Below are 27,545 nucleotides of genomic sequence, written 5' to 3'. Positions count from 1 at the left end.
AGATAAAAGTGTTCCCGTTGATGCCATAGTTGTGGCTGAGCAGAGATCCTCTGTCCATCCACTGAACAAGGAGTCCAGAGCGATGGACAGTTTTGGAAAGCCCAATCTACTCCTCAGCCACATTTGCTCTCAGGTTGTTAAATTACCTGTAACATTTTATTCGCTTACAGAGAGATTTGCTAAAGGAGCTTTCAAATTCTCTCATCAACTCCATGTCTGTGGAGAATTTCAATCAGCTGGCTACTCTGTTATCCACTGTCAAGTCCTCAATGAGGCTGATCTCCCATACTGCAGAAGGCACCTCACAAACAGCCAGTTCAGGCATAGCCACTAGGAGACATGCCTGGATGAGGTTATGTGACATTGTAGCACCCTTTAAGATGTCTTTCGTTAATATCTCCTTTGATGGCTCCTCCTTGTTCCTTGTTCAGGCCATCAGTGAAAGATACACTTACCCTCAGTGAGCAGGAAGGAAAGACCCTGTCTGCCACTGGAAATTTAGTTTTCTACCCCTCAACAAACTTTCTCTAGAAACCAGCAAAATGGAAAGAAAGTGTGGTTCCGAAAATCTCAGGGACCTTTTCAAGACCCGTCCAGGGACACTTCTTCCAGAGGTAGAGGAAGTGGTTTCAGTTTTCAATGGAAGACATTGCCCCAGAGGCAAAGGAGGTCCACAAAACCAGCTTTTCAGAGATTCCTTCTCTGACGGGCCTTATCAGTGCTCCTAAAGTGCTGCTTGACTGTCCATCTCTGGAGACAGTCGTGGGTTGTGTTTCCGTGCATCTGGACAAATCTTACAAACACATGGGTGCTAAGCATAATATCCAGAGGTTACTACATTCCCTTTTTCCTTCCACTTACTGTCCCAAGGAGGAAACTCCCTGACGTTCCACCTTGTCAGAGGAAGTAGGCAGCTCAAGACGTTCAAAAACTGATACAAACAGAGAGTCATCCAGGAGGTCCCACCTGAACAAATAGGATACAGAACTTACTCCTGCTTCATTTTGGTGCCAGGAAAACAGGGGACCTAAGACCAATTTTGGATCTAAGCAATCTGAATCAATATATAAAGAAGTCAGTGTTCCGAATGGTTACAGTTCAGTCCATCCTGTCTGCTCTGCGGAAGGATGATTGGATGTGCTGTATAGATCTATGGGATGCTTACGTATCATATCTAAACAGACAGGCACTCCAGGTAACACCTGCTCTTTCAGCTGGGAGTGAGTCACTACCAATTCAGAATACTGCCCCCTGGACTCAACTCAACACAGCCCCCCAGGTGTTCACCAAATGCATGGCAGTTGTGGCAGCTCACCTGAGACTGAAAGATCCTATTCTCAATGGTTGGCTTTTCACCTCCCCAGCCAGGCATCAACTTCTACAAGTCAGGGATTGATTGCTTCAGATCTCCAACTCCCAAGGCATTATGATAACTCTTGCCAAATCGAACCCGATTCCTGTACAGACTTTAGAATTTATAGGAACTCAACTGGATATTATGACTCAAGTGGCTTCATTTCCTCTTCACTGCATCACATCTCTGAGAAATCAGGTGTGTGACTTACTGTCTTCGTCTGTCCCCTCCAGCAAAACTAGTGCTAAAAGTTCTTGGATCAATGTCAGCTGCCATTATTCTAGTCCCTGTAGAAGATTTTTCATGTGAATCCTCCAGTGGACCTTGGCAGTACAGTGGTCTATTCATTACCAGCCTCTGTCTAATCCCATCAAATTCACTCCAGTTTGCAGATGTCATATTCAATGGTGGATACAGTCAGACAACCTGTTTTTGCCAGGCCATTCTCTGTTCCTCTCCCAGTGACCACAGTGAACACAGATGCTTCTCAACTAGGGTAAGGTGGGGCATTTCAAGGGAAGTTGGTGCAAGGCACGTGGTCCTCCTCAGAGACCAAGTTACATATCAGTGTCCTAGAGATGACAGCAGTCCTCCTAATGTTGCAAGCCTTTCAGGACATTCTGCCCCTAGGGGCTATTGCAATACACACAGGTAACATGGCAGTAGTCTGGTACATCAACAAACAAGGAGGAACCCACTCTGGGAATGGGTGAACTCTTCACACTGCTTTCTTATTGCAACACACATATTGAGGAGAACCAGTGAACTAGCAGACAGACTCAGCAGGTCCATTCTGATTCCTCATGAGTGGTCCCCTCAATCAAGTCCATAGCGAACATGATTTTCAGCCACTGCGGCCAGCTTTGCTGCGATCTCTGTGCCTCTCTCCTCAACAGCTAGTGCAGCAAGTACTTTGCTCCGATTCCACCCCCAAGGGAGTCACCGAAGGATGCTCTGATTCACGATTGGCCCTCGGCTCTCCTCTGTGCCTACCCCCCCCTCTTCCACTGAGCCCAAAGTTCATACAGAAAACAAGCAGGCTGAAGAGCTCAGTCATCCTCATTGCCCCCTTCTGGTCTTGACAGGTATGGTTCCCCTTCCTCTGGTCTCACCTCAGATATCCTTAATGGATACTAGAGCCACATCGAGATCACTTATTTCACCCATCAGAAGTTCAACATTCCAGTCTCCAACTCCCTCAAGCTGACCGCATGGTTTCTCCCCTTTCAGTGATAGTAAGACAGTCCAGGCTCACTTCTCCAGTTTGTGACATTATCTTGGCCTCCCAGAAGGCCTCCACCAAGAAAGTCTATAGAAGCAAGCGGAAAAGATTCTCTATATGGGCTTCTAAAGAGAATATAGATCCTTTTTCAGCTCCTTCTTTTCCTCACTACTCTTTTTAAGGAAGGCTCCAGTTTTTCTACTATTAAACTTCATTTAGCAGCCGTATCCAACTTCCATGCTGGAAACAAATCCCTTTATCAACTTCAAGATTATGTAAAACTTTCAGGAAAGGAATTTTTCTTCGACTACCAATAAAAGATCCCTCTCTGCTTTGGGACATCACAGTACTCCTCCAGATGTTTACTCAAAAACCCTTTGACCCGGCAAACAATTGCAATATGAAGTTTCTTCCTTGAAAAACTGTCTTTTTGGTAGCTATCACTTCACAAAAAAGAATTTAAGTTGCCACGGAGACTAACATTAATAAAGTCCATTCAATTGCTAGTTTTCTTTCTAAACTTTACTAATAAGGGCAAATATATGCTGAACCTTCTTGAAGTTCATAGAGAACTACATTTTTATCTTCACAGAACAAACCAGTACAGGAAGTCTGATCAGCTGGTTGTATCCTTTTCTCCTAATTGCTTAGGTCAACCAGTTTCCAAAATTACTCTGGTCAAATGAATTACTGGCTGTATTTTGCTGATTTATTCTCAAAAAAGGTTTGGAATTGCCTCGTATCCCTAGAGCCCATTCCCCACCAGATCTATGGCTATGTCATCTGCTTTTTTTCTATAGAATTTCAGATGTTCATCGTGCATACAGCTGCAGTAATTACAGATGGGTTCTCTGCCATCAGGCGGGTCCTCGGTCGGCCGAATTCCAAAGTCTAGGTCCGGCGTCGGTTGTTGTCGCTTTCTTTCCTGACGTCAGTGCGACAGGGGTATATAAGACACAGCCAACGCCATTTTATTCAGTCTTTTTTGCCGCGCGGTGCCCGAAGCAGAAGCAGTTCGCAAGTGCCGGTCGGCCAGCTCCTGAAATTACAAAAATTTGGAAACAGAAGTCTTCTTTAAAGCTAAGTACTCCGTTGGGGAAACTTTTCTTGCCTCAGACCGATGTCAGACAAAGTTAACAATTGTATTTCTTGTGGGAAGCAAATACCGCATAAGGATTTCCATTCCCTCTGCATACCTTGTTTAGGCCCAGACCACAACGTCTCGGGCTGTCGCGTTTGCGCTACTTTCAATAAACGCACTATTAAGCGTCGGGCAGAGTTCGCCCAGCACTTTTTTGGTAAAGCTTTTGATTATAAAATGTCGGAGACTCCGACTACCGTTTTGTCCAAAAAACGCAAGGACAAAGACCGACACGCGAGGTCTGCGGTCTCCACCGACACCACGCCAAAACCGGCTACACGTGGTCCGGTTCTCAGCGAGGCGCCTACGCAGCCCCTGACTACTGACTACACTTCTCTGGCGGTGTCTTCTGTAACCAAGACCGCAGGTGCCTCGGCCCATACCCCAAACTACAGCTACCAAAGCCACTGTGAGTGTTGAGCCTCCTAATGTGGACAGGTCCACTTCCACCCATGGTGTCTTTAGACCCACATCTTCCTTTTCCATAAAGGCCTTTACTAAGTCCAAATCAGCCATGCATCCCAAGAGGCCTGTTGCACAGGGCCCATCTCCAGGCCCCATGCATAAAAAGCAGATGCTAAAAATGGCTGAGGATTTAATTACTCTTATCAGGGGTTCCCAACCCCCTCCGGACAAGAGACACAGGGTGGAGGAAGATTCTCCCTCTTCTGACCAGGGCTCCATTATTTCAGAACATTCTGATGAAGAGCAACACTCGTACTCCCCTTTTGAAGCTTCTGATGCAGAGCAGTCCATTCCTTCTGTATCTCCCCCAGAGGATTTTTCTTTTGGGGAAACCTTGCATACCTTGAGGGAACACTTCCATTGGGAAGGCCAAGACTTTTCTGATTCCAAGAAAAGACTTAGGGAATTTCTTTTGCTACCTCAGCACAGACCTCTGGCGATACCTCCTGTCTTGGACATACTTGATGATGTTTACTCGGAGGCTTGCCTTAATCCGGATTCCCTGCCTCCTGCCCCAGTCAAGCCTGATAGGTACTACAGAGTTCCTAACTCTCACCAATTTCTTTACAAAAGCCATAATGCTGACCCTGAAACCATATCTCAAGGCCCCAAGGGAATGAAGGCCTCTACTGCTAAGAATCCACTACCTTCCGAAAGAGAGTCTAGATCCTTAGAAAGGTGGGGAAAAAAGGTATATACCTCGGCCACCCTAACCATGAGGGCCTTAAATTGTCAGTTCCATATGCTTAAATAATAGCAGTTTCTCTTATCACAATTAAGGAATAAAATGTCACAACCTGAACAACCAGATTTGAAGGAGTTGCAGGATATGATGCATAGTGCAGAACAAGTGGGTAAGCACACTTTACAATGTGGCTATGATGCTCTAGAGGCCTCAAGTAGAGCTGCGGTTACAGGATCAGTCATTCGTAGGCATGCCTGGCTTAGGGAACAAACCTTGCCTGATCATGTTAAAGCTAAACTACTAGATGCTCCTTTACAAAAGGATGTATTATTTGGTACTAATGCTGAGGAGATACTACGGAAAATGGAAGAAAAAGCTAAATCTATGCAAACTGTCAAAGCTTTTCTACAGGTTCAACCACCACGTTTCAGCAGAAATTGGCCTTCAAAAAACTGGTCCTTTCCAGCCACGGACAAGCCCCAAAGAGGTAGATACAGGCGCACAAGGGGCAGAGGACAATCTCAAGGATCATATAGAGGCAGACAATGGCAAACTGCAGCACCAAGAGGTGACGAAGACAGTGCACAACAATACAGGAAACAAACCCAATGACTTTCCCCTTTTCATGCCAAGCAAGTCTCAGCTGGCAGCACCCTTGGGAGGAAAGCTGGCATTATTTACAGGAAATTGGCATATTATCACAACAGACAAATGGATCCTGGACATTATAACCAGAGGCTACAGATTTCATTTTCACACTCTTCCAAAAATGAGAGGCATGCCGAACCTGCCACACAATCAAAGGGCAGAGGCTCAAATACAAATTTCAAAGCTCATGGACATGAAAGTTATTCAAGAGGTACCTACTCACGAACAAGGTCAAGGTTTTTATTCCAGACTATTCCTGGTACCAAGGAAAGGAACCGAATGGAGACCCATTTTGGACTTATCCATCCTAAACACATTTCTACTTGTACCAAAATTCAAGATGCTCACCTTACAGCAGCTTCTTCCCATGCTGGGCAAGGAGTTTTGGCTGGTAACATTGGACCTCAAGGAGGCATACCTGCATGTCCCAATCAGACAAAGCTGCAGAAGATACCTCAGATTTCTTGCAGGTTCAATCCACTATCAATTCTCTGCATTGCCCTTTGGCTTATCTACTGCGCCCAGAGTATTCAAGAAATGCCTGGCATCAGTAATTGCCTACTGCAGACTTCAAGGGATACAAATTTACCCTTATTTGGACGATTGCCTGATCCAAGCGGACAGCAAACACATACGTCTAGAACATCTGGCTTATGTAACACGGTTATTGAATTCTCTGGGATACACAGTCAACAAAGAGAAATCCAGGCCAAATAACTTTCCTGGGTGCCAACTTGGACACAACCACCCGGATGACCTATCTTACGCCAGAAAAACAGGGGCAACTAACTCAGTACTTCAAAATACTAGCAAATTGTACCAGGCTTACTGCAAGGAAAATCCTGCAGGCTCTGGGCTTCATGGCATCTTGCATTCTTCTAATCCCATGTGCAAAGTTGCATATGAGGAAACTTCAGTGATACCTAAAAAAACCTATGGTCTCAACACAGCCACAGTTTGGAAACAATAATACCAATAATCCCATGCTTGCAAGAGGAATTTCTATGGTGGGCCCAAGCATGCCAAACAAACACAGGTCTACCATTCTGCAAGTCTCTAGCAAATCAAGTCATCACAACAGACGCCTCAGACTACGCCTGGGGGGGCACACATGACAGACAGGTGCATTCAGGGCAAATGGTCCCAAAAGGAAAAGCACCTTCACATCAATCAAAAGGAAATGCTAGCAGTGATAAATGCAATTACAGCTTTCAAGGACCTCCTGCATCCAGGGCAATTATTGATAAGAACAGACAACACCACAGTAAGTTGGTACATTAACAAACAAGGAGGAACACATTCATACCCCCTGTGCAGGCTAGCCATGTCACTTTGGAACTTGGCTCTGGAATGGCAAATCCAACTACAAGCACAGTACCTGCCAGGATTGGAAAACACGCTGGCAGACAATCTAAGCAGAAATGTGACAGACCCACACGAATGGAAGTTGCATCCTCAAGTGTTTACAAAGATAATCCAAGCGTGGGGAAGGCCAGACATAGATCTCTTTGCCTCCCACAGAAATCATCAATTGACAAAGTTCTGCTCAAGGACCTTCCATCCAAAGGCCTGGAGAGTGGACGCCCTTTCTTTCAGTTGGGCAGCACAGACAGTTTACGCCTTCCCTCCTTTGCCTCTTCTGCCCAAGGTGCTCTTGAAAGCAAGAGCAGACAGACCGAAGATGATACTGATTGCTCCAGACTGGCCAATACAACACTGGTACCCACTCCTGAGGAGCCTAACACATACTCCTCCCTGGACCCTACCTCTAATGCCTCTTCTACTGACTCAGCACAGCTACAAAACTCTTCACAGTCAGCTGAAAACACTCAATCTGACTGCATGGAAAATTCCTTAACACCACAACAGACCCTACACTCCAAAGAGGTGCAGGATGTCATTTTGGAGGCCAGAAGGCCATCTACTAGAAAGGCTTACTCCGCAAAATGGAAACGGTTTTGCGCTTGGAATGAGAAAAAAGGCCAGGATCCTAGAAAACTGAATTTGCCTCAGATATTACAGTATCTAGCTGAGCTGTTGAACAGTGGACTTTCATTTTCCTCCATCAAAATTCATGCCTCAGACATTTCTGAAGAATACAACACTGATCCACCCTTATTCTCTCACCCACTCTTAAGACAGTTCCTCAGAGGGGCTAAGAATATAAGACCTCCAAGGAAACAACCAATACCAGCCTGGGATCTTAATTACATTCTAGAAAAATTAACTTTACCTCCCTTTGAACCAGCTGCCTCAACAGATTTGCAATATTTGTCCTGGAAAACAGCTTTCCTTCTGGCCATTACCTCAGCTCGTAGGGTTTCGGAACTACAAGCCCTCATGACTGTGCAGCCCTTTCTCATCTTCCATCAGGACAGGGTTTCCCTACGAACCAACCCGTCTTTTATGCCTAAGGTAGTATCCAGGGTAGCTTTAAATCAGGCCATACACTTACCTGCCTTTTACCCCAATCCTCAAAACAAAGGGGAAAGGCTGCTACAGTCCTTAGACATTCATAGACAGCTACGTTACTATTTGGACAGAACAAAGCCTTTCAGGAAATCAGAACAACTCTTTGTGTCCTATGCTGTAGGAGCTCAAGGGAAGCCAATTTCCAAACAGACAATTTCAAAATGGATAGGCCACTGCATACGGTTTTGTTACTCCTTTCATGGCAAATCTGTTCCTACAGGCATCAGATCCCACTCCACAAGGGCCACAGCTACCTCTACAGCCTTCCTCAGAGGAGTCCCTACCAAAGATATTTTGGAGGCAGCCACTTGGAGTTCTGTGCATACCTTCACAAAACACTACCACCTTCCTTTATACTCCAAAACTAGAGCAGGCTTTGCCACTGCTGTGTTGCAGGGCATTCTGGCTCTTCCCAGTTCCACCTAGTGCCTACCACCCTGTGCGTAGCTTTGGGATTCTACCCATCTGTAATTACTGCAGCTGTATGCACGATGAACATAGTACAGTTTTGTACTTGCCATAAATGTAGATGTTCGAGTGCTAATACAGCTGCAGTACAGGTTTCCCTCCCTCCTTCCCCTCTTGGTAAAGGCCTAGTGGCTAACACCTCCTCATACAACCTGATTGGGTTATCCTTCTATGGTGTATTTGCTTGCAACTACTGATTTTTGGATTGTATTGCATTGCATGATTATATATATAATTTATGTATTGCCTTCCTTCTGGGGGCACCTGACATCTGGGGCAAGAAAGACTGAAGAAAATGGCGTTGGCTGTGTCTTATATACCCCTGTCGCACTGACGTCAGGAAAGAAAGCGACAACAACCGACGCCGGACCTAGACTTTGGAATTCGGCCGACCGAGGACCCGCCTGATGGCAGAGAACCCATCTGTAATTACTGCAGCTGTATTAGCACTCGAACATCTACATTTATGGTAGGTACAAAACTGTACTTTATCTCTGCTGCAGACACTTGGTCAAAATTCATAACTTTGTTATACATTACAAATTGGACATTGTCTCCAGAAGCAGAGCTTCCTTTGGTTTGACAGTGCTCCGACATATCCTTCTTTGAGGGCCACCCAAAAGATATGTAGCTGGGGACGCTGACTCATCTGTGAGAAAGGATGAAAAGGGCAACATCAGATTTAAAAGTTATTTACCTACCATAACTTGGCATCTGTGTTGCCCAGCTTCATTCTTCCTCACCTTCCCTCCAAGCCATCTCCCCCAGCCTTGTCACTCCTGGAAAGATTTTTGGATGATAATGAAACTTTCATGTTCCGGATTTGAGCCTCAGTCTTTTCTTGTGTCTGTCCTGTCTCTGTAACTTAGTAGGCAGAAAGGCAGCAAACCCATTCTGAGGAGCTGGGGTTGGAGTAGAGCATTATGGGCAGAGGGAGGAGCTCATGATTCAGATCCTGAGTCTTGTGAATGCGTCCCATTTGAATCTGAGAATCGGATCCGTAACCCATCAGTGAGGAAGAATGAAAATGGACAACACAAATACTAAGTTATGGGAGGTACATAACTTTTAGTTATAAACATTTTTGATAATAGTGAATTGTAAATACATTCTGAAATGCTATTTGATGTTTGCAAGTACTGCTAGCTGATATTTTATTTAGCTTGCCGGAGTAAAATCATTGAGAATATTTCATCCTGCTTTATGAATTGCTGTACTGTGAAATATCACCTGATTCCCATATTATATTATATTATATTATATTATATATTTTCAGTGTATTGCATTCCACTGTCTCTCCTACAGGTATTTTAGCAGAGCTTGGATTAGCAAATGAGACCATTACTAAGCAGACTGCGGAACAGTATGTGGTGAAGCTGGATGGAGAAGCACAAACAAAATTTGAATCACTTTTGCAAAAATCTGCACAGAATCCATATACTCTTTTTGTTCTAATTCATGACCATGCACACTGGGATCTTACAAGGTAAATTCCCCATTCCACTACCACTGAATTTTGAAGTGTTCTTCAAAACTGAGATTTTCATCTTTGGCACCAAGCTTGTCTGTTTTTTTTTAACTACAAAACCTTTGGCATCACTGATTTATTTAGATTGTGTATACATATATATATATACGTGTGTGTGTGTGTGTGTGTGTGTAGGTATATGCATGTATGTATGTATGTATGTATGTGTGTGTGTGTGTGTTTATATATATATATATATATATATATATATATATATATATATATATATATATATATATACGTGTGTGTGTGTGTGTGTGTGTGTGTACAGTTTTGTTGATTTTGTAGGTCCAGGTTTTTAATTACTTTTGGAGTACTATATTGTGTTGATTTTGTAGATCTGGGTTAATTACTTTTGGACTACTATATTTGTTTAGCTGTATAGTTTTTGTGTTCATGGCATTTTAGTGTATTTCTTCTTTCACAGTTAATGTTTATGTGGAAGGTGATGGGTGGTGGCTTGATGAGGGGGGGGGGGCTGGTGCTGCAGTAGGGTTGCCACCTGTCCCTCTTTGCGAGGGACAGTCCCACTTTGGGCACTTTTTATTGAACTTTCCATTGTTGGATTTATTGTATGTCATCATTGTGTTCGGAGAATTAGTAACATTTGTCAAATAAGTAAAGACACAAAACAGCAAGCAAACAAATTTATAAATAGGAGCATGACTTCCAGCACTGCCTTTATATGTAAATGCAGAAACAAGTCACCTAATTTATTATGTCTAGACTGTATAGTATTATGCAGACACAAACTGCATTGGAAGAACAAGACAAAGAGACTGAATTAATTTGGTCAGCATGGTAGTGCCCTTCCCAGCTATTTTGGGGTGCAACAAATTAAAATATAATTGGAAATATTTAGGTGTATCAGATGCATGTGGAGATTTCCTTTATTGAAAGCAAGGAGTAGAGATGAAACAGATGCACTGTATAATCAGAGGCGGTATGGAATGGAAGTGAAAGACAGCAGGAGGGGCAAATCTGGGTATAGTCTCTGGGATCAGTTCAGATTTACGGAGCACCTTGCAATTTAAAAGTGTGACAGGCTCAGTAATTCTTAAAAGACTGCTGTGGTGCACACCAGTGGAGGCATTTATGGGAACTTGAGATAAATGAAAGAAGAGACAGGACAGAAGGGACAACAGCTTAGAAGATGACTAGAGCATTTGGGTACTTGAGTGTTTACAGGGATAATTGGTTTTAGTGTGTGAAAGAGGTGTAGAATGTTTATTTGTACTCAATGTTCTAAAGTATTGCCTTCCCTTGTCATTATGTGGTACCACCCCTAGCTGTACAGCACCCCTTTCAAACTGATAGGATGTGAACTTAATGTAATCCAGAATTTCTGTCATAATTCTGTTCATAACATTTGTGATATAAAGGCTTACATCTCTCAACCAAAAGAGTTACCAAGTAATAAATGTAAAGCATACATCAGGATATGAAAAAATGTTAATGCAGAAAATAACTGCAGCGTAAGTGGACAGAGTTGTGATATGGTCATATCAAATTAACTAAAAAGGAATAAACTATATGTTAAAATGGAGAAGATGGTTGTGGATACCAGAATGCAGTGAGAAAATATTTAACAGGAAATCACTGTCCCTGTGTAAAAGGTGTTGGTGAAACCACATCTGAAGTACTGTATGATACTCAGATGCCACATCTTCAAGCAGAAGTGTTCTGAATGCACTTATAAAAGTAGACAAGAAATAATTTATTACTTGAAACATCCAGGGGCATACTTATTCTGCCACCCCTTCTCCCAAGGACGTGGTATGAATGAAGTGAGATGGTGCATTTGTTGAATGTTTCAAGTGAAGTGGTGCATTTTGATCATTTTAGAATACATCTGAAACTATGATGGTCTGTTTTGCCATTGCACAAAAAAAGAAAATGTTGGCACTTTGTGCTCCTGCTGTGTTCAAATCCCTTTTCCTGTGACGTAAATGCTTTACTCAGATATGTGTCAGAGTCAAAAGATGTACTAGCCACAGAAGCCATAAGTAAAAACATTGTCTTGATGAATACTACAGACCATGCCTACATGGTCTTGTCATTTTAAGGTTCAGGTTTTTGTAAAGTGCTTTCACTAAGCAGAACTAGATGATGGCCTTCGTGTTTCACTGTTGCAGTCATAACATTTGGGTTATCCCTGCCAGGGTAGCCCTCATCCGGCCTGAATACTAGAGACTTAGTATTTTTGTGTTGGTTGCTGTCGCTTCAGGACTAATGTCAGGTCGTCAATAGTATAAAGTAAGGCAGCCAACACTATTACATCAGTCTTTCTTGCCGTGGAGCCTGAAGCAGTTTGCATGAGTTCCGGTCGGCCGCTACCTGAGATTCGCTTACCGAATTGAAGTTGAAGTCTTCTAAAGCTAAGTACCCCATTGGGGATCCTTTTTTCTTGCACTAACTGATGTCAGAAAAAGTTAATAATTGCCTTGTCTGTGGAAAGCAGATCCCACACAGACTTCCATTCTTACTGCGTCACTTGTTTAGGCCCAGACCACAATGTCCCCCCCATTGCCGGTTCTGTGCCCTCTTTAATGCGAAAAACATTCTCCGTAGAGCACTTTTTGTAGACAGTTATTTTTGTGTTCTGTCTTCACATTCCAATATGGCATCTGTCAGCCAACAATCTGTGGACATTCCGAAAAGACACAGATAATGATAGAGACAGACCACACAAGGCTAAGCCTTCCGACGATGCTACCACTAAAGCAGGTTGTCAGTTCTCTGGAATTCAGTGAGGCATGCTTCCCCTGATGCCCAATTCGATATCTACGCAGGCCTCTACCGAGACCCTTTCGGAGTCCGGTATGCCGCAGAAATCATCTTCGTCTTTGGTTGTCTCTGCCTTAGTTAGGTCCGGAGCCGCGATGCTGGCACTGGCTTCCGAGGAGGCCTTTCGCACTACTGAATCTAGACAGAAATATACTGATTTATCCTTACCTTGGATGACTGCCTCATTCAGGCAAAGTGCAAAGAAAAGTTGCTTCAAGACCTTTTTTTTGTCAAATCATTCCTAACTTCCCTAGGGTTCACCATCAACAAGAAATCAATGCAAAACCCCACCAGGAAGATAATTTTCTTGGGAGATCTGCTAGACACAGCATCCCAAATGGCCTTCCTATCCCCAGAAAAGAGGAGTTTCCTGCCTCCCTACTTTACCCAGCTGCCTTCCAAAAGTCATCTCACCGTGAGGAAGTCCCTGCAAGCCCTGGGATACATGGCATCTTCTCATTCCTCTGGCCAGGTTTCACATGAGAAAACTTCAGTGGTATCTACAGGACCTTTGATGCCAGCACTCTCAGTCCCTAGAGACCTCTCTCCCTCTCATCCCCTAGAGACCTCTCTCCCTCTCATCCCATGTATAAGGGCCAGTTTCTCTGGTGGGCAGATGTCTGTACCAGGAACAAGGGTTTTCCCTTCATCCTCTGCCCTACCAGCCAGACATTGCTTGGGGCGCTCACCTAGCAGGCAGGTGCACCCAAAGTCTTTGGGATGCCCAGCAACTTCACTTGCACATCAGTCAGAAAGAAATGATGGCAATACAAAAGGCTCTGACATCTTTCAAACCCCATCTCAGGCCAGGGGTTCTTCTTATAAAACCAGACACCACCACAGTAATGTAGTATATCAACAAATGGGGGGAGGGGGGCAATCTTATGAGCCTCTGGCTTACAACCACCTCCATGGGTCTACACCTAATTGCCCAATACCTACCAGAAGTCATCACCCTGGCAACCCACCTAAGTGGAAACTTACTGGACTCCATGAATGGCAGCTCCACAGTGAAGTCTTTCTGCAAATCAATCAGGAGTGGGGGACTCTGGAAGTGGATCTCTTTGCCTCGCACCCATAGCCGGCCTTAGGCATAGGCCAACTAGGCGGTCGCCTAGGGCGCCGGTCTAGCAGGGGTGCTTTTTCAGTATTTATTTAATGTAGGTAGGCCAGGATGGGGGTACTGGGTGATGTGGTGAGGGCGCCATGGAGCCCTTTTGCCTAGGGCACCAGTTGACCTAAGGCCGCTGCACCTCAACCACCAGCTGCAAAAGTTCTGTACCAGGGAGTATCCTCTCCTAGGGTGGAAGGCGGATGGCCTTGACCTTCCCCTGGAACTCCCTCTTTGTGTACGCGTTCCCGGTTGGGAGGGTGGCCTAATGGTTAAGGTGTTTGCCTTACAAACACAAGGTACAGGGTTTAAATCTCACAGGGGGATAATTGGCTGGGCTTAAAATGGCTCGCAAGGGCAGTTAGCCTAGTACTAATCTATGAACCTATGAACCTTATTCCCATGGTACTAATCAAAATAAGGGAGGAGAGAACAAAGGCCATCCTCATTGCTCCAGATTGGCCCAGACAGCATTGGTACCCCTTAATACACAGCCTAACCTTACAGCTCCCCAAGCAGCTTCCCCTGATCTTAGACCTCTTGACCCAGGGGAAGGGAAAGATACTGCACCCAGACTTACAGACTCAATTTTTTAGCATGGCTTATACCTTAAAAACTAACAAGAAGCTAACAAGATATCCCTGTTAAGCAAACAGGTCCTAGACATCATCAGAGAGGCCAGAAGGCCCAGCACCAGAAAATCATATGCAGGGAAATGGAAAAGATTCTGCTCCTGGAGCTAGTCCAAAGGGGCCAGTACCTCCCATCCTTCCATCCCTCTTATCTTGGATTACCTAGCAGAGTTACTCAATAGTGGCCTCTCTTTCTCCTCTATTAAAATCCATGCCTCAGCCATTTTTGCCCATTACGATTTAGACCCACCCCTCTTCTCTCATCCTTTGATTAAGCAGTTCCTCAGAGGGGCTTCTAATATCAGACCTCGCAGAAGGCCTCCCACTCCACCCTGGGACCTGAATTATGTTCTAGAAAAACTAACCTTACCTCCTTTCGAACCTGCTGCTTCTAAAGAATTAAAATACCTCTCCTGGAAGACTGCCTTCCTACCAGCTATCACCTCAACCAGAAGGGTATCAGAGCTTCAGGTTCTCATGGCTGTTGAGCCCTTCATCATCTTCCATGTAGACAGGGTCTCCCTGAGGACTAACCCCTCCTTTATGCCCAAGGTGGTACCTGATGTGACCCTCAACCAGGCCATACACCTACCCACCTTCTTTCCCAACCCTCAAAACAAGGGGGAACTCACTAGATGTGCACAGACAACTCGGATACTATCTGGACCATACTAAACCTTTCAGAAAAAACAGACCAACTACTTGTCAGCTTTGCCCCTGGGGCAGAGGGGAAGCAAATTTCCAAACAAGCCATTTCCAAATGGATATCACACTGTATCCATTTTTGCTACAGACTACATGGGAACCGCCCCCCTAAGTCTATCCATACCCATTCCACTAGGGCAGCCGCCACTTCCACTGCCTTCCTCAGAGGAGTCCCCACGAGGGACATCTTGGAAGCTGCCACCTGGACCTCTGTCCATACCTTTACAAAGCATTACTGCCTACCTCTTTTTTTCTAAGTCTAGGGCAGGGTTTGCCTCTGCAGTTCTGCAGGGCCTACTGACCCATGCCTAGGACTCCAGTCTTTCCTTCCACCCCTCTCATCAGCTTTGGGAATCCTCCCACAGGTAATGACTGCAACAGTGAAACACAAAGGACATAGTACAGTTGTGTACACTTACCATAAATGTAGATGCTAGAGTGTATTTCACTGTTGCAGTCCTGGTTTCCCGCCATCCCCCATATAGCATCTTCCCCTAGGGGGGCATAAGCTTACCACAGCTACCAGGACCACTTTTCCTTATTTCCTTGTGCTTCTGACGGGTTAGGGCAAGAAAAACTGATGTAATGACATTGGCTGCCTTACCTTATAGCGCTGACCACCTGATGTCAGACTACCAGTGACTGCAGCCAACGCAAAAAAAATTGACTCTGGTATTCGGGCTACCACAGCAGGGATAACCCACAGGTGATGACTGCAACAGTGAATACACTCAAACATCTACATGTATGGTAAGTGTAACACAACTGTACTTTGTATCCCTCGGAGGAACTTAAGGACCATTATGTGGGATGGAGCCATGAAACATAAGCTAGGTGCAAACTTTAGAGATGATCAAGATGCAATAAAAGGGCACCCATTTTAAATAAAGGAATGTTTCTTGACCCAGGAAATGAGACATTTCAAACAAGTTGTTGCATGATCACATAAGAATGCATCAGATAAGGGAGTCTCTAGCAGTGACAGGTAATCTTTAAAGAAGGCCGACACCCCTTCATATATTGGCAGGGAAGGTATGGCAGAAACTGGTAACAGATCTGGACCAGGTCTGTGAGAGACAGCAAAGCTAAAAACATTGCAAAAAAACAAGTGGTTCAGTACATGGGGTATCTGAAACTGTCTCAGTGTTTCATTCTCATTCCACAAAACAAAAGAACCTACACAAACAGTAATGAATTATTTATTTCATTTATGTTACTTTGCAGGGTTGCTGCAATCAGTGGATGCAATTGAGAGAGCTTATGTTTGGATGCACACACAACACACACACTATGTTAATAGTAAGAGAGTTTGTCAAGCAAATCCTCAGACTTGTTCAAAGCCCTCCCTGCCCTTGAATGTGCAACTGTGAAATCAAGAAGGGCATCTTATAAATTCATGTTAAAACCACAGAAAATCCTGTTTGTTGTCTTATAAATAGACATTTTCTTTTAATCCTAGTCTTTAACAGATACAGAAATATATAAGCTACATGAAAGACTGCTGGAGGACATCCTTGGAACAGAGCTCAACTACACCAGTCGAAAAGACTCCGAACATTCCATTTTATTGGATCACAGAAGTTTACAAAGCAGTGTAATCGCAAGGCCATTTCCACTTTGCCAGTACCCATCCTTAAGCCTTACCTCTCTTTTTAAGGAAGGTTAGGATAGTCATACCAGGAGTGACTTTATGAATACCTAGACAGTTGTCCAGCTGATTTTTAAAGGCAATGTGTAAAACTGTTTAACTTGAAGAGAAAGTTTGATCCAGAGAAGGGGTTGGTGAGCACGACAAATCTATTCCTCCACCCTGGCTTATTTATTCCTTAGAGTAGATTTAGATCCCTGACCATAATATTAACAGGACTGTCTGATTTCTGGAGGTATAAGATTTTTTGGACTACTAGATCCTTTACAGCCCTGTAAGCAATGCACAGTTTGTCCCTAAGGAATATGTATGACACTGAGTACAGAGACAAAGCCTCTAGTCTTCCTTCATGCTTTAGGGCTTTTAAGCCCATGATCTGTTTAGTTATAAATGTCTGTAGTATTTCCATTTGCTTGATATGCTTAGTAAGGTACATTTCAAAGGAGGGGGCATTGTACTAGATGGGTCTAATAAGTGCAGAATACAAGTAGGTGATGACTTTTTTGATCTGGCAGAAATACCTTTAGCTGTGACCTGTGCGAGGTAAAAGGATTTCATAACCACAGTTGCAGCATGGTGGTCAAATGTGAGGGAGCTGTGGTCTGTTTTTCAGTTTGAAGTGGCATGTTATCTGTATTATAAGCTGGAGCTAAGGGGTGCCTACCCAGTGTTACAGTGCTGCACCTGTGGGAGTTAAGTTTGAGTCTGTTTTTTGTTCACCAGTTATTGACAAGTGTAAGCTCCTGTTGGAGAGCCTGTATGTCAGAGGAGGACTTGATGACTGCTAGCTTACAATCATCTTCCAACATTGTTAAGCAGTGATCCTCATTTGAAAAATGGAGATCTGAGTAGTAGATACCAAATAGCAGGTGTCTCAGTATAGGAACTCCACTGGTCACCATTATACTCTTGGAAGATGCACTCCCTATTTGTACTGTACGAGTCCTGTTATTAAGCCAGTTTGCTGTCCAACTAATGACATACTAGTCAGTTTGGAGCTCCTTCAGCTTACTTATTATATTAGCAGATACTGTGGTAGTGAATTCCTTGATGAGGTCAAAGTACGCTGTGAACAGTTTGCCCACAGTCGACGGCCTGAGTAACCATCTAAAGAAGCTGACAAGGTTCATTAGACAAGAGCCACCCTTGACAAAGCAAAATTTCTGGGGGTCAAGCCGGATAAGATTTTTAATATCATTGTTAGGTCAGTTATGCTACATTATTCATGGCTATGCATAAACAACTTATTAGATTGATAGTTCTGCAATTTCCAAGATCAGTGGTGGGCCTATCTTTGTAGCATGGCATCACAACAGCTGTGCCGCACACCTGTGGGAAAAGGACAGTTGCTAGGCTCAGGTTAAAGAGGCTGAGTAGTGGGTCCACCAGTGTTTGTTTTGTGTTTTAATAAGGCAACCAGGTATGTTGCCAGGCCCCATTGATAAAGTGTTCATTGTTTTGGAGAGTTCCTTTAGTACATCTTCCTTCATGATGATTGGTGGCTTGATTCTATAGGGATAACTGGATTTGAAATAGATATCTTTGGTATGAAGTTGCCACTAAGTTCATTTGCCAGTATATTGGCAATGTCCAATGAATCAGAGTTGGAATTACCTTTATGAATAAGCTCTGAGCAATGTTGAGCATTATTTCTAATTTTTCTTTCATAGCAATAGAAGGGTTCTGTGGTTAGTCTGAGTTCATGAGTTACCTTTGATTTTCTGATGTCCATATTTAATTTCTTACCTAGCTATTTCATGTTTTTCATAATTTGGGGGTCTTTTGTTCTGCTGCTGTATACATTAAGGGTCTCTTCCTTTTATTATATAGTTGAACCACCAAGCTATTTTCTTTAGAACTTCCCCATTTGCTTATATCTAGTTGGAACTACTAAATTAATACAGGTGCTGGTTAAACTTGTCTGCATAACTCTGCAGTGTCAACATTATGGGTAATGCTGTTATAATCAAATTTGGAGACTTCATCATTGAATTGCAGGAGATTTGTATATTTAATGTCCTTGAATGCTGTGACATTTGCTTCTGACGGTTTGGTGATTTTGAAGGAGAACCTTACTAGTTTGTGGTGTGACTTGACCACTGAGGGGGATACCTTGCGGATGGTACATAGAGAAAGTTTGTTAGGACCAGGTTGAGTACATTCGGCCCTCTGGTAGATTCCTCAACAATCTGGTCTAGGGAGATTTTGTTTAGAAAATCATAGAATCTTTGTAAATATTCTACTTTGGTGGTGTATGTACCCTGTTTTATCATCGAGTAGCTAAAATCACCTAGGATAACAGCATTCCTTCTTATGGGGAGCTCATCAAGAATATTTAGGAATAATGTAGGATTTTCTGCAGACAGAGAGGGTGGTTTTTAGCATGCTGTGATCTGGTAGCTGATCCTATTTAGTGTGATTTGAATCTCCATAAGCTCTGCTTGTGGTTGTCTAGGTATTCGTCTTGATGTAATGTGGAGTCTCACAACCAAGGAAATGCAACCACAGTTTTCATCAGATCTAAGTATGTAATAAACACAAGTACTAAGAAAATGTTCTCTGGTCTCTTTTTCTGTAACAACACACATGGATTTGCTTGTGATTATACCTCTATCTGTAGTGTGTGGGCCTTAGCTTGGGGAGGCTTATTCTGGGGCTAACCGTCAAGGTTATGTTCATTCTTTCCATTAATGGGTGTGCTTCTTTTCACTTTTTTAGGTCTTATTCTGTTTTGACTTGCTGTTTCTTAATTTGTTATGCCATCAGTTTGCATTCATCTGCAAGGATACAACCAGTGAGTTTTAAATTACTGGGTTAGATTTTTTTTTTAACTGATTAAGGGAGGGGGTTCAGAGTAAGGTCAGATGGGAGCAAATTCCAGGTTTTGCTTACTGAATGTCCAAACAAAGATTCTCCAGATAGGTTTTTAGCTTTAATAGACTGAACCAAAAGTTTTGTAGTGGAATGAAGTGGCCTAGCGTTTTTGTAGGGATGGATATGTTTTTAAGGGAGGGCATTTTTTCTGGATGGGTAATAACCTTGAATGCTACATACGGTATGTTGATTATATTTGATTGTAGCAGCTGGAGAGTTTGCTGAGATCAGTTTTGTTCAAGTTAGTGAGTATTCGCGAGGCACAGAGTAGAGTTGAAAGCAGATGGATACAGGCAATGGCAGTCCTAGCTAGAGGGGTGAGAAAAGGTTTGTTTTTATATGGGGAGCCAAGTATTTTATTAACAGTTTTAATAGTTTGGTTTATGTGCATATCATATTTGAGGTTGTCTATTATAACTCCAAGGAGTTTTCTATACATATCTGGTGAGATTATGGTCCCATTGTTAGATGCTATAGTAAACAACAGTTGAGAGGATTTGTGAGTAGGGGAAAAGAGTAATAGCTTTGTTTTATTAGGGTTTAATATCAGCTGCTGATTAGAGTATTAAAGGTTTTCTGGGTTAAACTAAGGAGATCTGTAGGGGTAGAGGCTGAGCAAATCAGGGTGGAGTCATCGGCATATTGTATACAGGTTGCATCTGGAATTACAGTGTGGAGGTCATTGATAAAGAGGGAGAATAGAAGGGGATCTAATATGGAGCCTTGAGGGACACCAAGGGTAATGGGGAGAAGGGTGGAGAGTTTGTCCTGCCAAAGGACAGCATACTGTCTTCCACTAAGATAAGATTGAAACCCTTGTATGGCATGGTTGTTTAGGGATATTTTATTTAGGGTAAGAAAGAGTAGCTGGTGGTTAACCATGTCGAAGGCCTTGGAAAGATCGAGAAACAGGGAAGAAGATAGTTTGCTGTTGTTACGGTTGGAATTTATGACATTAGAAAAGGAGAGGAGGGCTGAAGTGGTACTGTGCTGTGGTCTAAATCCATGCTGGGAGTTGGCCAGAAGATTATGTTGAATACGGTAGTGTAAGAGTTGTTTATGGATACACTTTTCCATAATTTTAGCCAGAGGGGAAAGGATAGCTATTGGAGCTGCTGCCTCCTTTATGGAGTGGTATGACATAATATTTTCTGGAAAGAGGCTTCAGTTATGGTTCTGTTTATCAAAATAGAGACAAGGTATGCTATAACATCAGCAGCTTTTTGCAGGTAGTCTGCAGGGAGGAGGTCAGTTGAAAGGGTGGTTGGTTTGAGTTTTTTTAAATTAGGGCTCTACTGAGTGAAGTCTGAACTTTTTGGAAGCTAAAGGAGAGAATGTCACTGGGTTTAGGGGTTTCAGCATTAGGACAAGTAGGTTTAGGTTTGCTAGCAAGGGCCTGGATGGTTTCTGTAAAGAAACTGTTGAAGGTGTTGGCAATGGACTCTGGCGATTTTTGGGTTGGAGTTGTGGATTGCCCTGGGTGGCAGAGTTTAATACCTGCCCAGAACTTCTGTGGCTTGTTGTGGTGTTTCTGCTGTAGATGGCAGAAATAGTTTTTCTGTCTAGTAATATGGATTTTTTTGTATCATTCCTATATTGTCGAAACTTGAGTTGATCTTGTGGGGCTTTAGAGGAGCGCCAGGTGTTCCAGGCATTATTTCTTTGGATGATCTTTAGTTTGGTTTCTTTAGTGAGGCCAGGGGCAATGTTTGTTTTAATTATAATAGAGCGTGCAGGTGTATGATTGTCAAGGATGGCCAGGAATGTGTTGTTAAAGTGTGTTACTGCTTCATCTAGTGGTGGTAGTTTTAGAATTAACCAATTGCATAATTTAAGTTCTGTATATCATGTAGTATTACCCTACCATTTTCTCTCGATTCTGTCACATCTTTCCATGACGTCTATCAGTGTTCAGCAGCTGTCTCCTGAAGTTCTCTGATGAAACAAACTGCTTGTCTTTCCTGTACTGTTTCAGGGATTATTTTTTGTAACATTCTTACCAATATGTATGGCATGATTTTTGTGGCAGTGTTTATTTATTGAAATGGGTGTCTGCAAGATCCTAGTTTCATTATGCCCTTCTGCTCTTTGGGGAGTAAGACTACCCTTGTCTTCCTTTTTGAGGGTGAAAACCTTCTGATCTGATGTTGTTGCTTTCATCTGATCTTCAACCCATGGGTTCGGAAATGAGCTCTGATCAGACTCAGCTGCATTACATAGCTTGGATCAGAGAGCTGAGCTTCTCCTCCTCCACCCACAATTCCCCACTCCACCATCCCTGCCTCAGATCTCATTTACTGCCATTGCGAATAGCAGCTTCCAGATGAGCTCTTCCTAGGATTATTTAGGTTACTGTAACTGTTTTGATATTTCTCCACCTTTCTTCCCTTCTTACTCTTTCAGAGCATTCTTCATTCCAGCAAAAAAAAAAAAAAATCTTTAGACAGACAGACTTTACTTTGTCTTCTTTCTTCTAAATGCACAGGGTGTGGGCACAAAATACAACCCTCCAATGTCCACAATCTGTGCATCTTCCTGTTTTATCTGTGCAGGCGTCAACCAGCACATGCTGATAGACAGGAGGATCAAACTTATTCTGAAGGCCTGCGCCCCTCTTCTTCTACACAGGCCTCTCCTTCAGGAGTCCAAACACCCTCCAGATCTGACCGGGAGCACCTAGCTAAGTCTAAAGACTCAAAGCCTCCAAGGAAGACAGGCCGCATAAGAGGCCTACAGATTCCAGGGCTTCTTGTTCTCCCTCCCCCAAAAGAAAATTGCTCCTCTCCCCACCCAACCACTCCAAGGTTGTCACCTGAACCTGCTCCCGCCCACGCTTCCCTGATCCTCACTTCTCCAAGGCACCACTACAGACCGGGGTCCATTGCTTCATCCACACCAGGTTCTCTTGCTCCTTCGAGATGCACAAGATTTTGATGTGTTTTCTGCATGCACAGTTGCAGATGGGGGTTCTGCCTGCTCAGTCTTCCTCCAGAGCTGTGAGCACCCAACCCCAATCTTTTTACTTTGGCTCGTATTCTGATCCGAGTCTTGGCTTTGGAACCCTCTAGTCCAAAGCTCCCAGGTGTCGAGACCTCGGCGCCGATGGGTATTCTTAATTATATGCCAGCAGTAGCTCTAAGTGCTTCGGCTCCGACCAGTTCAGCACCGATAGATTCTCAGAGGCCCGACTTTGACACAGAGTCTGAGGGGTGGGTGTCGAGTTCGAGGCTTTTGGATCCATCCCTACCTCTCAGCGCCTCTGCGTTTGACAGTTCGCCTCTTGATAGCCTCCTCGGCACCAGGGGCCAGAGGTTCCTGGGGACTTCCGATGCCGGTGGCTTCAGCTCTGGCGGAGTTGTTTGGGTTTTTGCTCTCATTCAGTGTTTGAGGTGTTGCAGAGAGTTCTCTCCACTCCAGTAAGAAATTTCCGGTCTGCTAAGAAAAAGAGTCATCCAGCCAGTTCCCCCAGACCAGTAGATCATCCATCTACTCAAGATTCTTTTTGGTGCCAAAAATGACGGGGGACTTGAGACCTATACTGGACCTCACACATCTGAACAAATTAGTTGCCAAAACAAAGATGTTATGTGATCCTATCTCGCCTACATTCTGTACTGATGGGTTCGGAGCCGATTCTCGGCTCTGACTCGGCACGCTATACTATAGAGCGAAGTCTCTTATTGGCTGAGCTATTCTATATCCCAGGATGCACCACCACTAATTCCCCAGATCTCGTTTGCCGCTTTACAAGCTAAGACGTGGTCTCCGACTTGGCTGAGCTAAGTGTTTTTCTTCTAAGATTTTTCTGTCAGGAAATTTCTTAAATTTGATCCAAAAGCTGTTTTAACAGCTAGCGTTGTGGTTTGATTGAGTTTTATTGATTTTTTGTGGTAAATTGTCTCCAGGGAAAGGTTTCCGTTTAAGTTAGAGGGCCTTCCCCTCGCGCGTGAGTGAGTCTTGTGTGAGTTTTGTGGGCCTTTTTGGTCCTTTTAGTTGGTCAAGTATCCATTTTTAGTTAGAGGGTTCTTGAACCTGCTGCTTGAGTTCTTTTTTGGTAGTGTAGTAATAGAGTTGGGCATTGCCTTATTCCTTCCTTCTACATAGTGTGTAGTGACTTGTACAATTATGTCTAAAGAACACAGACCATCGGGGTTTAAGAAATGTACCCGTTGCAGTTACAAGATGTCCATTACCGATGATCACTCCTTATGCGTCTATTGTTTAGGCCCCAAACACCTTCAGGAGTCTTGTAGCGTTTGTCACGCTTTTTCCTTTCGGGTCCTCCAAGAGAGGAAGAATAAATTGATCTTAAAAGGGATTATCAAACCTACTTTTGAGGAGGCTTTATCTTCTTCCTCTTCTCCCTCTAAGAAAAAGAAATCGTCGGCTCCGACCAGCCCGTCGGAACCGACCTCTAAGAAATCTCGGCAGGCTTCTCCATCGGCTCCACGGACTTCGGAGCCGAGGGCGGAGCGGTCTGCCTCGATGCCTCCAGCCTCGACTCCTCTGGTTTCGGAGCCGACGGCTGGGGCTTTGAGAGGCGGGTCACCTTCATCGGCTCCACTGATTTTGGAGCCGATGAGAGTTGCCCGCTCAGACTCTTCCCCTTCGGCGCCGAAGCCCTCTTCGGTACCGAGGGAAATTACAATAGAGTCTCCTTTGGCACCGATATTGATCGAGACAATTCGGAGCCGGTCCCCCAGTCCTTCGGAGCCGGTGGAGAAGTCTACTCGGACCCGTTCGATCTCCTCCCGGTCTTCCAAGATGTCAGATTCGGACATTGACAGGGTGCTCCAAAGGCTATTTCAGTCTCCAGTCTTCCAAAAGTTAGCTTCAGTTCCAGCCCAGTCGGCTCCGGAGCCGATGGTCCACCCTGTAGCTTTGGTTCCTCCTCCAACAGCCTCGGCACCGTTGGAGTCGGTGCAGGTGGAGCCGATGGAGGTTCCCGGGTCGGCTCCGACCCTTACTCCTACCCCGGCCTTCGGGTCGGAGTTCGGTACACGGACCTCTTCGGTCGGCCCCGGGGGTGACGCTTCGGGACCGATGTTTTCGGTTCCGAGCCTCTCTCTCGGTGCGTCGGCTGCGGGAGTGACGTCTGCTGTTGTGGCTTTGGGGGTCGGACCTTCCCAGGATTCTGGGGGTCCGGCCTTTAGAGCCATGAGGAGCGCTTTGGCCAAATCTTCTTTGGCTACCTCCACCGTCTCACCAGCACCTTCCCTAGACACGGAGACTGGGTCCTTTGTAGTCCCCCTGTCTCAAGACAGCGGAGCCCTGGGGCCTGAGGTCACCTCCATTGGGGGTCCCCCCCTTCCTGGAGGTCCCTCTGAAGAGTCTTCGGAGGAACCCCCAAGGAAAAGACAGTGCAAGAGGAAGCATGTCGACTCCCTTGACGAGTCTCTCACCTCGGACACCAATCTTGATGATGCAGAAGGGTCCCCCAAGTCGTCCTCGGATGATGTCTCCTTTGCGGACATCTTGGAAGTCCTCAAACAACAAGGCAGCTGGCAGACCAAACCCCCTTCCTCTGATGAGTCGGTGTTCCTCAAGGCCTTCGGGGCTCAGCCCTCCACCTCCTGGGTGTCTCCGCCCTTTGATGAGCTCCTAGATTTGATCTCTCGAAGGACGTGGGAACATCCAGACTCTGTGGAACCGGTGCCTGCTTGCCCTAACAAATTTCTGTCAGCACCCCCGGAAAAGGAATTTCTCACCAAGGGCGTGGCTGTAGATGCTATGGTGGTGGCATCTGCTACCCAGCAAGATGTGGCAGAGGCTTCAACGTCCGTCCATCCCCCTAATAAGGAGTCTAGGAGCATGGACCGGTACGGGAAGCACACCCTTACTTCAGCGGCCTTTACCTTAAGGTCTCTGAATTACCTGACGCACTTCACTAGACTTCAGAGGGATCTGATCAAGGAGCTTTCAGATACCCTCTCTGGTAACCTACCTGAGCAGTTGGCCCAGACGGTTAGCTCTCAGTTGGCTACTCTATCGTCGATATCGAACTCGTCCATGAGGCTCATTTTGTATGCAGCCGAGGGGGCGAGTAGAGCGAATGCAGGTGTTGCTCTACGGAGACAAGCCTGGCTCCGCCTGTGTCATTTTGCGGAAGCCTTCAAGTCTTCCTTTGCCGACGCTCCCTTTGATGGGTCCTCTTTGTTTGGACCCAAGGTAAAGGATACCTTGACCCGCTGTGAACAGGAGGGTAAGACTGACTGCCGTAGGGGCACGGTTTTCCTCTCCCTTTCGGCCTTATCCCAAGGCTAAAAGAGGAGGGAAAATGTGGTTCCGTAAATCTCAGAAGACTTACCCCTCACAGCAGGACGATCCCCCTTCTAGAGGCAGAGGAGGGGGAAATTTTTCAGGAAGACGCCGTCCCAGAGGTGGCAGAGGCCCCCGCAACACTGGAGACCGCGAGTCCTTTCGTGGTTCTTCAACCTTCCAGCATCCCTGAAGGATTGCCCGACTGCGCAGCTCCGGAGCCAGTCGGGGGTCGTTTTTCGAGGCACCTAAAGGCCTGGGAGAGTATCCGAATCATCGCCGGAGGTTACGTCATCCCTTTTTCGCACCCCCCCAGCCATCCAGGAAAATCCCGGACCCGCCACCCAGTCAACGGGATATTGCAGCCATCGAAATTTCAAAGCTGCTTCAAAAAGGAGTCATCCAACCGGTCCCCGTAGACCAGACCGGATTAGGGACTTACTCAAAATTCTTTTTGGTGACAAAAAAGAACGGGGACTTGAGGCCCATTTTGGATCTCAGCAACCTAAATCGATCAGTCAAGAAGTCTAAGTTCCGGATGGTCACCTTGCAATCCATTCTCCTGCCACTGGAGAAAGGTGTTTGGATGTGCTCCATAGATCTCAAGGACGCCTATTATCACATTCTGGTAGAACAGGCGTCCAGGAGACATTTGCGCTTCAGCCTGGGAGACAGTCATTTCCAGTTCTGCGCACTGCTCTTTGGTCTCTCCACAGCCCCCAGGGTGTTCACCAAATGTTTGGCGGTGGTGACTGCTCACCTGAGGAGTCTAGGATTCCAGGTGTTTCCGTATCTTGACGACTGGCTCCTAACTGCCACCTCCAGGCATCTACTATTACAGAACCTAGCAGCCACTATATCTCTAGGCACCTCCCTAGGAATCACCTTCAATTGGGCAAAGTCTGTGTTGCTGCCATCTCAGCGCATACGGTTTATCGGGGTAGAGATAGACTCAAAGCAAATGCGGGTCTGTCTTCCTACAGAGAGAATAGAAACATTATAATCTCAAGTCCGAGCATTGCTCTTCAAACGCCGAGCCCCGGCAAGGATGGTCCCTACAACTGTTGGGTTCCATGTCGGCTACCGTTCTCCTGGTCCCCTTAGCAAGATTGCACATGAGGATTCTCCAGTGGCTCCTGTCGGTCCAGTGGTCGTATCAGGATCTTCCTCTCAGTCACCACATTATAATCACGGAGACGTGCAAACAGGACCTCCGTGGTGGCTTCTCTCCTCCAACCTGGATCAGGGGCGACCCTTTGTTCCTCCTCCTCCTCCAGTGGCCACTTTGACTACGGACGCCTCCCAGACGGGCAGGTCAGTCCAAGGCAAGTGGCACCCCGACGAGAGTTCCCTACACATCAACATACTGGAAATGAGGGCGGTGCTTCTATTGCTTCAAGCACTACACAGCTACCTCCCCCAGGGCATGATTGCCGTTCAGTCCGACAACATGTCAGTAGTCTGGTACCTGAACAAGCAGGGAGGGACCAGGTCCTACCCCCTTTGCAGAGAGGCCATGAAAGTATGGGATTGGGCTATTGCAACCA

The 27,545-nt window shown here is 45.1% G+C and overlaps 1 protein-coding gene across 1 annotated transcript in view; it reads left to right on the top strand.

The window, feature by feature from the left end:
• The window catches only part of GREB1 (growth regulating estrogen receptor binding 1), a 3,935,532-nt gene that overhangs the window by 2,358,555 nt on the left and 1,549,432 nt on the right, over positions 1 to 27,545 (top strand). The window contains exon 15 of the mRNA XM_044082225.1: positions 9,761 to 9,941. Within this exon, the coding sequence (XP_043938160.1) occupies positions 9,761 to 9,941 (181 nt within the window). The remainder of the gene's footprint in view (positions 1 to 9,760; positions 9,942 to 27,545) is intronic.

Source organism: Protopterus annectens, chromosome 1.part1 (genome assembly GCF_019279795.1).
Source record: "Protopterus annectens isolate FY-2018-M chromosome 1.part1, PAN1.0, whole genome shotgun sequence".
In the NCBI taxonomy this organism is placed as follows: Eukaryota; Metazoa; Chordata; order Ceratodontiformes; family Protopteridae; genus Protopterus; species Protopterus annectens.
This window is presented reverse-complemented; position numbering and strand designations above follow the sequence as displayed.